This window comes from Dasypus novemcinctus, chromosome 6 (genome assembly GCF_030445035.2).
Source record: "Dasypus novemcinctus isolate mDasNov1 chromosome 6, mDasNov1.1.hap2, whole genome shotgun sequence".
Classification (NCBI taxonomy): Eukaryota; Metazoa; Chordata; class Mammalia; order Cingulata; family Dasypodidae; genus Dasypus; species Dasypus novemcinctus.
In genome coordinates, this window is record NC_080678.1 from 24996884 (window position 1) to 25009016 (window position 12133).

The window sequence follows — 12133 nt, forward strand, 5'->3', positions numbered from 1 at the left end:
TTTTAACATCTTTAGCAAAAGACAAATTCAACTGATGTGCTTGGGCAGAAAAGTGGGCTTCGACTATCTGCCGGAAATTGCGTGTCCACTTTCTTTTTGAAGCATTATTAGTGGTCTCTAAGAAAATAATTTCCTAAGTCCTAATCAGCTCTAGAATGAAAGGTGAAATCTTTTGTTGTATATTGACAGCTAAATAAAATATTAACGCAGTTGAAGTATATACACGTTTTTGACAATGCTGCGTGTGCCTCATTAAGCCTCATTCTGTTGATGGAGTGCAATAAAATTTTTATTTTTCTTCAGCTACTGAGCCCCACCATATTGACAGGAATGGGAAGGAGTAAGACAGAAAGAGGTGGGGAAATCCAAATAGTCCCTATTTGATTCGCATCACAAATCCCTGGCATTTTTTAATAAGTTTGTATCCTCTTACTAAAAGATGCCAAGAGAGCAGTACTTTTTACAGACTCACGCACAAATGAACCTTTGAATTCTGATTTGTACGTCCTTTCCAGCTTTTAAATTCTTGGCTTTCTAAATCACTTTTATTTAATACATTGCACATGTTATAAAAGACCTTCTAAATGATCATCAAAATTGCAAATGAACAACCACCACACCATGGAGCCTAGAGTGATTACAACTGAAAATGGGAGGATTGCATCCAGCATCCATGTAGAATCTGAGCCTCCTCTTGACATAGAGGTGCAATGGACACAACCAATCCAATGTCCACATAGAAGAGGTGGCATTGGATTGGGAAAAGTGGACATGGTGGACGATGGGTATGGGGAAAGGCAGGAAGAGATGAGAGGTGGAGGCGTCTTTGGGACATGGAGCTGCCCTGGATGGTGCTTCAGAGGTAATCACCGGACATTGTAAATCCTCACAGGGCCCACTGGATGGAATGGAGGAGAGTGGGGGCCATGATGTGGACCATTGACTATGAGGTGCAGAGGTGCCCAAAGATGTACTTACCAAATCCAATGGATGTGTCATGATGATGGGAACGAGTGTTGTTGGGGGGGGGGAGAAGGGGGGTGGGGGTGGGGGTTGAATGGGACCTCACATATATATTTTTAATGTAATATTATTACAAAGTCAATAAAAATAAAAAAAAATAAAAAAAAATTGCAAATGAAGTTAAAAGATGAGTAAAGCTTGTGTTTTTCTTCTCTAATGCTGCTCATTTATAGGAAAGTTCTTGGAAACACATCTCACACCCTGAATTGGCCCTTACCAACCATGGACATTAGCCAGGACATAAAGGGCAAATTTCCAAATACTCTTGGCCCATCTGCAATCTGATGACTGGACCAGACAAATGGCTTTCCCGTTTTCTCATTTGTTTAGAGTCAGTATGGTCTGTATTAGTTAGAACCATCCATCTTTAACTAAAAGTAGGGGGAGGGCCACAGAGGGGAGGGTCCCCCTAAAAAGCAAAAGAGCTGGCTCCTGCTCCAGTCTGGCAAGGTCATGCAAGTGAGCAGACTGGGAAGCTGTTCAGGTGAAGGGGAGCCCAGGTGGGGGCAATCGTTGCTTTCTTAATAAATCCAAACCAAAAGGAGCTCAACATGCCACCCCAGGAAGAGATGTGACCCCTGCTCAAGAGAGCCAGTTTCGCTGGGCCTTTATTTTCAATCGATTGAGCCGGATCTAGCTCCAGGCAGTGTAAGGGCGCTGGAGGTACGAATGTGGGTTTTATCAGGATGGTTATGTCAAAAGGAGCATGTATTTATTGACAAGACTCTTCATATGAGGACTGGAGAGAATAGCTTCCATTTAACGAAAATAATGTGACAAATGTTCACATGAAAATGATGAAAACTTAAAAGTACTAACGAATCTACAAAGATCAACAGAGAGAATATCAACGCATAATGCAGATTTCCGAAGGGGAGCCAGAGTCTCAGGGAACATGTGGCTTAGAAATTGTATTCTATGTGGCCCTCTCCTGCCTTTGCCTTCACAAATTTAAGCCACTGCTCTAAGCTTGGTAACAATTTTAAGTTAAAAATCATGTCAGTCCTTTTACAGTGTCCAAAACCAAAATGAAACAAAAAGTAAAACAACCAACCAACCTCTATCTCTCTATTCCCCCATCAAAAAAAAGGGGGGGGGAGAAGGAAAAAACCCTTAGGGGACCCTGGGGTTCCTGAATTGTGCCCTCTTCCTTCCCATTGCTCTAAGGCCTCCGAGGAAACAAATTAAGAGCATGTGTTCTTGGAAGCCTTTGGGTGAAGAAGTAGGTGGAGTAGCAGCATTTACTGTGGATTTTAAAGGTTTGACATTCCTCAAATACAAGTCCCCTTCCTGCAGAATGAGAACCTGGGCACAGATGTATGAAAGGGCAAGGGGGGGGGGACACGGTGTGTGGGTACGCACACCAAACATCACAGTCGGTATACATTTGGGGCTGGGGACAAATTTCCAGTGCAGCCACGTGGAACCTACACTCCTAAGTTCACTGACCTACACGCACATTCAATACATCTAAAAACATACAGCAGAGACCAAGGCTGTGTATGTATGTGGGTCACAGGCATGTTCTCACTTAAGAAATTCCTTTCCGCAGACAACTATTTCATGAAATGCAATAAACACCCTAAAAATTCTCAGTAGCTCATTATACCCCATCTGCTTTTATGGCTCCAAGCCAGAATATAATGATGAACCTTAACTTGTTAAGGACAACTAATTTTTGTTTCTGGCTGTCTCGGGGGCTTCTCTCTTACTCACTCCCACTTTACTTCACTGTTGACAAGTTTCTGTTAACTGGATGTCATCTGCTGGCCTTGATTTTATGCACAAGCGGTGGGATGCATTTTCCTGTGCAACAATCCTGCTTTGAGTTGCATTAGCTTTGTCATTATTCTCTCATTTTCCTCCTTGCACTTGTAACATTTCATCTCTTCCTGCCTTATTTTTTGTGAGCCACGGTGCACCCACATTATGGTTTATACATGATCTCGCTCCCTTTGAAGCCGGCAGATTTCAGAGCCCGCTCTCGTCAGGAGAAGAGCCTTGCACCAATTTAGCAGGCTGAGGGCCCGGAGCTCCAACATCTCAATCTAAAGGGGGTCACAGGGTGGCACAAGTGAGTGTCAGCAAGAGCTGTTTAATTGCCAATCTAGGCTTCTCCATGGTGTTTAAAGTATAATGACCCATCACTTAATTCTGAGAAGTCCTGGCCCCGCTGCTGAATAGAATGAATATCAAAGGGTATTCTGGAACAGGGCAAGCTGTCTACATTTCCTATAACTGCCATAAGTATAATAGACCTATACTTCTGTCGCCCCATTACCACAATAATGTATTTAATTTGCTGTATACGCTTTTTAACTAGCTACCTTTTTAAGGCCTACCTGGGGAACCAGCTGCCTCCCCTTGTACCCCTCACCTTTCCCCCCACCATTCCTTTCCCTGCCTCCACACCCCTGTCCACCTAGAAATCCCTGACCAACCTCCTAACGATAACTCAATCGATAAGCATAACCCCACTCCCTAAGCCCCGATTACATCACCACCTGTAACCTCGGGAATCCACCAAATAAACAGACACCAAAAATAACCAGGTGTGTTGTAGAAACGCTGGGATGGAGGGAGGAGGAGCTGCAGGTGATATGCCCCTCTCCTCCCAGGAGACTCCCTATTCGATCCCATGCTTGCCGAGGCTGTGATGACATTATTTAAGGAAAATAACCCTCTCCTCACATAGGAAGAGAATGTGCAAGCGTTTTCCTGCCCATCCAATATTGATTTATCATGGGTGGGACATGTGTCTTTATAAGTGCATGATATAGCTGAGTTGATGCAAATATTACAGACACTACAATTTGTATATTAATAAATGATTCTTATTCTCCCCCTCACCAAAATTATCCTTTTTATAAGGCAAAGGGGCAACTGGCCACTCTTTCCAACCTTTCCTCTGGTTTTGGGCTTCCTGTGTTGGCCACAGAGATGGGGGAAGGAGGCTGAGGGACAGCAGCCCTGCCGTGTAATGCATGCCAATTTAATTATGTTCCATCATCAAAATGGATTAGTTGTTTCAGCCCATCAGGAAAGTCTAAACCTCCACCGATTTAATTAACTTGACTGAAAATCAGATGAACAGAGAATAAAACTATCATTAGGAGCAATTAGTGACTACTTAAACATACTGCTACCAACCAGTTTGTAAATAAACTAGCAGTCACCAAAAAATTAGCCAGAATTAATTAGAGATAGCAAAAGGAGAATTTGGGGATTAGAAAGATATCAATGTACATTTGTGGGTATAGGTACATATATATTGGTATATTTATTTAAGTACAAATGTATGAATCTATACACACACCTTTTTTTATTTTAATTTTACTTTCAAAGATGTAGAGCTACACAGGCCAACAGCACTTGAAATGTAGCTCGTTCAAATTGAGATGTGCTATAAGTTTATAAAATGCCCAGATTTCAAAAGCTAAGTACAAAAAAGAAGAATGTAACAATCTCATTAACAGGTGCTTTACAGTGATTACATGTTGAAGTAATATTTTTAATATACTGGGTTAAATAAAATATATTATTAAAAATAATTTCTCCTTTCACTTAAAAAAAAAAAATGCCCCTGCTAGAAAATTTAAAATTCCACATGTGGCTGGCTCACATTACATTTCTGTTACTTTAGAAGGGTGTAGTAGGGCTATGTGTGCACTTGGGTGGGTGCTTTCAAACTGACCCTTAAGAGCCTGAGCTTTGAAAAGATCAATTATCCTTTCTCAATTGCTTCTTTATATACTAATAAAATTACCTCCACCCTATCCTTTCTTACCCAAAATAGAACAATAGAGAAAGACACTGTAAAAGATATGCACATCCTAACTACTTTTTCCTGCCTCCTTAATTTAGCAAAATATATGTACTGCTCAATTAGTTGACTCAAAAATTAAACTCAGAAAAACATCACCTAGCTTAGAAGGCAATTTTTCAGTGCTTTGTAGGAGTTGAGCCTAATGCTTCGTTTTGTACCATTAGAACTGTAAGTAATGACGTTAACTGCAGTCCCCGGGTGGCCTGGGCTATCTACAGAACTTTCCCCACAGATGCCCAGGGCCCTGGGCCTCGTTTTGGGAACTCACCTGGACATGGACGCATTGACAGTCAGAGCTGTTGGGTAGGGGTGTCGGAATCCTCCAGTTGTGATTGGGTACACTGGCTGACCTTGCCTACAAAGAGGGGAGTAAAAGTGAGAAAGCGGAAACAAGGGTGGGGGTGGGGAAAAGAAAAAGAAGAAAAGGGAAAAGTTCTCTCTGCACAGTAAGCTTTATTCTCATTTGATCAGAACAAAAATCTTGGGGATTGTACAGGAAGGATCAAAGGGAAGAACCACAGAACAATTTGAATGCCATAAATCTGATAGGAATGGCTAATTAAATTTTATAACCTCTGCTTATGTCAATAGAGACCCTCTCCCCAAGCTGAAACTAGGTGTTTTGTTGTAATAATTAAAGGCGAAGTCTCGCTTGCTTTAATGGAGCCATCACACTAATTGAGGGCTACACATCCAAAGGAAAACAATAATGAATGTAAATTTATACCAAAATAAAGTACAGTGAATCAAAGGACTTCAGTTGCGCTTTGGGCCTCTTTCGGTATTTAGATCTCGGTGAGAAAACATTAAATTAACAGAGCTTAATTTGTAGCCTTTTGTCAAATTAACAAGTGTTGACAAGAGCTACCGGGGGGAGAGTCCCCAAGAAGAATTGTGGGTAACCAATAGACAATCACACCTCATTACAATAATTAAAAAATACAGCAACATGCAAAATAGCATCCTCATGAAAGACACACAACTTTTTCTGACAGAGGGTTGTCTGAGTTGGCTATTCCTTTTTATCTAGCCTTCAAATATTTCCCATCAGCTGAGTGGGGCAAATGATGACTGAGAGCTATAAGGCATGGCCCACCCTACTTAAAAAGAAATGGGTCACAGGACCGGGTTATGTCTGCATTCCCAAACAAAAATAAGGAGGAAAAACAAACAAACAGGAACTAACTACACCTAGTATTGGTATAGCCACTACATAAGAAAAGTTGTTTTTTAAAAACTGTGCAGAATCTGTTCAACCAGAGAAAGAAGGGTAGAAGTGCTGGGGGCAGGGCAGGGGGAATCCTCCAGAGTTCTCATCTTCTTTAAGGCTAAGAAATAGTGTCTTCCCTAAGACCCCACCGTTTAGGGTATTATCAGGATTTGTATTCCTGTTGGGATTCAACAAATTGTCCTGTGCTTTTTAAAGAGTAGAGATCACTCACAAGCCTAGAAAAATACACGTAAGCAGAAAGCACATTACACACACACACATACACACACAGTGCTTATACATTAAAGACCTTTCTCCTCTGAATTTTAAAGTACACATTTTAAAAGCCATTGATAGTACTTTAAAAGGGAGACTGGGTGATGGGAAGACAAATCGTAAAAGGCAGTGGCATCACCTGGGCACTGACTGCCAAGCACTATCTGAGGAAGGCCCCCATGCTCGAGCGAGGGGGTGGGTGGCTCCCCCCGACTCCTCCTAGTTAGGTAAAGCATCCGACATGCAGAGAATCGCAGAGATGCTGGCTAAAGAACACGGAGCCGCCGGCTAGACCAGACTTCCCGCTGCTGTGAGCAACCTTGGGAGCGATGGCCAGAGTGGGGTTGAGAGAGCCCAGTCCCACTCCCTTGCACCCACACATGAAACTCCGAAATGGGGGCACTTGTTTCCTTGCCCAATGGCAAGACTCCAGTTTGGGGTCACACTAGCAGAAGAGCAATCATCAGCTTCACTGGACAGAAACCCTCTAGATCAGGGGTTTTTGACTTTTTTTGTTCCGCGGACCCTTTGCCAGTCAGGTGAAAACCACAGAATACTACTGTAATTTATTGCATACATTCATACATGAAGGAAATGCTAGATTTTAGTAAGAGGTCAGAGAAAATAAAGAATAATAAGTTGATTTTTTTTTTCAATTCAAGCTCACAGACCCCCTGAAATCTTTCTGTGGATCCCTGGTTAAGAACCCCTGCTCTAGACAGAGCCTCCTGCAATTTCCAAAGTATCTTAAGGCACCTTTGCCCAGAGAGTGCACCGAGGGCTTTGAGGAGATGGATCCAGAAGGTTAAGTATCAATAGGCTTTCACCTACAGAATCCACCTGAAGGGCCGATGGCCTGCTTTCCCACAGCCCCTTCCCATGCTCTCCCACTAGTGATTCTCCATTACCATCCACCCATCTTCTAAAACACACATTCATGCACAGAATAAACGATAAGCATGCCCAAGTGAAAAACGAAAAGGAAATTAAAAAATGGAACTCCTTACTGTGGTACTAACCATCCTAGCGGATGGGGGATTTGTCCTACAGTGCCAGGCGAGAGTGGGTAATACGGAGATATATCTGGAGGGTGCGGAGGCCGTGGGATTCCTGAGGGGAGAAAAAGAATTTTACGTACAAAGGTGGGAGAGAAGGAAAGAGAAACTGCTGGGGAAGATGAAGGGAACGGCTCTTCTGTAATTCCAGCGCGAGGTCCTTCTCACTGTTGTGCTCCTAAGAGTCTCAGCAGGTTGCAGCTCATTTTCCCTCAGCCCCAGTTAGGAAAATTGGTTCATCTCATTCTCGATGGATTGATCACTGGATAGCACTGGACAGACTCAAGAGTATGCCACCTTGGGTATTTCTGCCTCATGTGAATGCTGTGATTATTTGAATAAAAGGCACCTAAAGAGCTTGACACACAGAAGGGGATCAACTAAAGTTAATTCTCTTTGTCCTCCCAATTTGTCCCTTTGCCTCCCTGAGTTCTAACAAACTTACCTACATGAGAGTTATGCCTCTATTTTCTAAGATAATTTCTGAGTTATGGTTTTTGAAAGGTTACCTTAGTCTTCTTTTTATTAAAAAAAAAACAAAAACAAACAAAAACTAGCGCTGCCAGGAAGCCTCCCTTTCACCTTAGGAGTCGAGCTGGAGGAGAAGTTGACCCAGCACCATCTGACACCTTACGGGCAGGTGAGAGGACACAGAGATGCTGGACGCCTGGCGAGCTTGATTCTAGAATCTTGTTCACGGGAGGCCAGGGGCGCCTGTGTGAACGGACCCCTCTGCTGACTGGGGACCGCGCCCATTGAGGGCAGGAGCGGGGAGAGCTAGGAACCTTTTACAGGGCACATGAACGGACTCTGTAAATCCCACATGCACACATCCTGCCATCAACTTTAGGAAGCAAGGATGCTCAAGCAATTCTGACAAGGCAGAAGTCATCTTCACAGTTGAAGCCGGAAGTGGAAGGAATACCACTAAAGAATTAAAATGAAGTATTGAAGGGAATGAGCTGCATGTGCATGGATAGACTCACTTATTTTTTATTCACTCAGGAAGCTTTGAATCTGTAAATTTAGTCTCCCCGGGTGATATTTTCACACAGGCACTGCTTCCTCTCAACAACAAAAACCAAAGAGATTAGCTGGGTTTGGACCATACACCGAGCCATTTGCACACCTGAAGGAACGTTTGCAGAGGAAAAGTAAACACTCTACAGACGTTAATCATGTGTTTTATGATAACCGTTTAAAAGCCAGTCCCTGTACCACCGCTCTCTAAAGGAGACGTCGACAGTGCCATTCCCGTGTGGCGGGCCGTGGGCCGGCTGGCTGGTGGCCTCCCCCAGCCTCCCCCAGCCTCCCCCAGCCTCTGCGTGAGCCTCGGGCCTGCACACGCACAAAGGCGCTCCGTGGCAGGCAAAGCTTGGGCGCCAGCTCATGCCGGGCTTCGTTCAGGAGCAGTGAAGGCTGCCCACATAGACAGGCGACCTCAGCCCGACACCGACCAATTCCCTCTGACCAAGTGACCCATGTCACCATTTAAAATCCATCCTTCTAATTCAGTAGCTACAACAGGAACCTCCCCCCGACCGGTGTCAGCCTAAAAGACGTACCCTGCCCCCCGGGCTGTTCTTCCAACACCGGTACCCCCACACCCCTGAGCTGTGGCTGCTTGTTTTAAATCTTGTTAGGAGGTTACAAAGTAACACCACTTTCTCTCTCCGGCTTTCAGAGAATAGCAGTAAACAGGTAAGTGGAATGGAAATGGGGCAAGTGTGAAAGATGAAAGATAAAGTGGCAATTGGGTCGACGATACTATTGGTTGTTCTGAGATGAAATGGTGAGACTTTCAAGGGTTTTGTTCTTCACATCTGTAAAATGGGCTTGATAGTACCCAGGGTATCGCAGGGGAGGAAGAGCCCAGGGATGGGGTCTCTAGAGGCTGCACCAGCAGGTCACTGCCAAGTGACTCGAGCCCCTTAGCCAGCAAGGGAACCAGAGCTCTGGGCAGGCATCGTGGCAACGCTCTCACGCGCCCTGGGAGCCAGGAGGAAGCCATTTCTCCTTCCAGGTCTGTTTGAGGACTCCAGAGTGATAAGGCACTCTTTATTACGAAGGATTTATAGCCAGGTTCCCAAGTCGAACCCCTCCAAGGGTGCCCGGAGCTCTAAACAGGTCTCCAGCATGACTCCTGGACTTCTTCCCAAAGGGGCAGGAGAACCACGCCCCCTCCCCACCGCCACGGCCCCCACCCATCCCACCTGCTTACCTGTTTTAGGGTCTACGTCTGCTGGTAAGTGTGGAGGCGGGTTTCCCGGGGTGAAGTGCTCGTTGCTGTAGGTGATAAGAGGCGTGAGGGGATGCACATGGTGCGGGTGCTGCACCACCGGCACTTTGTTCGACTGTTGGGAGAGAGAGAACAGAGAGGGACATCATCAAGCCGGGTGGAACACAGGCCCAGCCGGTTTCCCGGCAGCCCCCTGCCCGCCTGGTTGGTAAGTGGCGCTCAGCTCCCCCAACCCCGGCTCACTGAGAAGTAACAGGTGGTTGGAGGCAGCGCTCAGAGCTGGTATGCTCTGGTTTTCACCTCCCCACAGAGCCTGCTTTTAAAATACCATCCCCATCACCGCCCACCACGGAGTCCATCCATAGGTAAATCGGGAGCAGGGACTTTAATCTCCCAGGCCCACTGCGCTCCTGCATGTGGGGGGGAGCTCCGGCCCCAAGGCCCTTTCCGCAGGACCTCCAGGAGGCAGGCGGGCTTCACGGGGGCGGGGGGGGGGGGGGGGGGGGGGGGGGGAGGCTAAGAAAACCTTCATTTACAAGAAACCCGGCAGCGCCCAAACCCCACCACCCAGCCGCCTTATCCATCCTCCCCAGCTCCTTCCTCACCCCTGCCCCTTAGAAACAGTGGGCAGGCTACAATCCTTTATAAACAGCCCCACTCGTGGTCTGGTTGGAGTCTGAACTTTACCAGAAAGCTCTAAACTGCCAGGCAAGCACCTGCATATTTTATGCAGATGACAGCAGCCCGGATTCATTAGGAATTTCATTAGGAAGTCATGTGGAATGCTAATAAAAATTAACTGGATGGTGATGAATTGGCTAACAAAAGGTATGCCTTTTAGAAGTGGGCAGTGCTAGTAAACTAGGTAGAGGTATTTTTATGATTGGGAGAGGGAGGATAGGTGGAGAAAAAGGAGGGGGGCGGCATCTTTAAAATTTTTCTAGCTGCAATGACCAGGCCCTCACGAATTATTCTCCTCTCCTTCCCCCACCTCACTCTCAGCCGACCCCATCCCCCTCTTCCACTATGCTGTGCTATAACTTAGCCCAGCAAGATCACAAAGAAAAAATTAAGCTGAAACAAGAGAACCACTGGGCCATTTACTGCAAGTAATCCAATTGCAAAAAACCCTATTCCCAATAGAGGATTTTCACTAAAATCCTACAACAGGGACATTTAACCAGATTAGGTACCAGCGAAGATAAAGAGGCTAGTATTAGATGATGAATGGATTAGAGTCAAGTTTCATTTCAGAACATGTCTTCATTTCCTTTTATTACTTTTAGGAAGGCACAACTTGCATTAACATCAAGGAAAAGAAACTGCATTAAAAGAAAAGAAGTAAGGTTCTAGCGCTGCCCATTAGTGCCTCTCAGGTTCAGAGACCACTAAGCAGTTCTCTCCATGGTTTGCCCTTTGTCTTTTTTTTTTTTTTTAAATAGGTGAGAGCATTTGCTACAGCAGTTAACTGTGGAAAAGGCATCTCTAAAAGGCGCTCCTAACTTTTTCATGGGTATGTTTGGAAAGAAAAATAGGGACTTATTAGATTCTCCAGGAAAAAAATACAGAAAAAGAAGTCAATACTTCCAATAGCCTGGTTTACTGGCTTCTAGAAACAACCAGGCTCTTTCGGAGAAAGAGACTAGCTAGTTGTTCGCAGGCACCTCTTGTGAGTCACCATTTTGGAATCAAAGCACTTAAATTAAAAGCCACTGAAGCAGAGGAAGCCTTGGAAATCAGCACCACTCCCTCAAGTCCAGCAGCTTCCAAGGTCCAGACTGAACCAAATCCAGCAGGGAGAAGGGATCTCACGGAGGTGCCCTGAGGGTTCCCTAAGGGAAAACGTTTCTGTTTAGGACAATGGGAGAAGTATCCAACAAATGAGCTCCTACTGTGTGCTAGCGTGGAGAGGATGACACACACAGATGCCACGGAGGCCAACGGGAAGGAGCGAAAATGACGTCGTTGCCCTCCCGCAGTTTTCAGTTTGGTTGGAAAGATACACACCCACTGGGATGCAACAAAGACCAGTCCCGGAAAAGCAGTGGGAAGGGTGGGAAGCACCACACATACCCCACAGAAGGGAGACAGTCATTTGGGGAAGAAAGACTTCTGGGAAGTGGGACCACCACAGCAATGGAAGGAAGCAAGAGTAGAAATCCATGAGGGGTGGAGGGCAGAGGGCTGGTGGTGAGCAGCTCTCATTGCTGGCTGAGTGGAGCATTTGTCAGGAGGTGTGACACAGATTCCTGGCACCACTCCTAGGACAGTGCTCAGCAGGGAGCAGGCCTGGGCTCAGGACCCCGGCACCCTGGGGCTGCCTGTTGAGTGCTATGGGTGGCTCTTCTGCTCAGCCAGGATGGAGAACTCCTAGATCAGAGAACCACATGGCTATAGTGAGCTCCGGGGTAAGAGGCTGGGGTTTAATCATGAGTCAAGTTCTAGTTCTTAAGAGGATGAAGAGAGGGCTTAGTGGAGAACCCAGCACAAGGGCACACAGGATG

At 45.6% G+C, this 12133-nt stretch overlaps 1 protein-coding gene across 37 annotated transcripts in view; it reads right to left on the minus strand.

Moving 5' to 3' along the window:
• Nucleotides 1-12133, minus strand: part of TCF7L2 (transcription factor 7 like 2) — a 190788-nt gene that overhangs the window by 15865 nt on the left and 162790 nt on the right. For 29 of the 37 annotated variants that reach the window (XM_058298415.2, XM_058298412.2, XM_058298406.2 and 26 more), the window contains 3 exons: nucleotides 9612-9744; nucleotides 7343-7445; nucleotides 5118-5204 (listed from right to left, as the gene is read on the minus strand). In XM_058298415.2, the coding sequence (XP_058154398.1) occupies nucleotides 5118-5204; nucleotides 7343-7445; nucleotides 9612-9744 (323 nt within the window). The remainder of the gene's footprint in view (nucleotides 1-5117; nucleotides 5205-7342; nucleotides 7446-9611; nucleotides 9745-12133) is intronic. The other 8 variants (XM_058298414.2, XM_071215666.1, XM_058298397.2 and 5 more) reach the window with 1 other exon arrangement.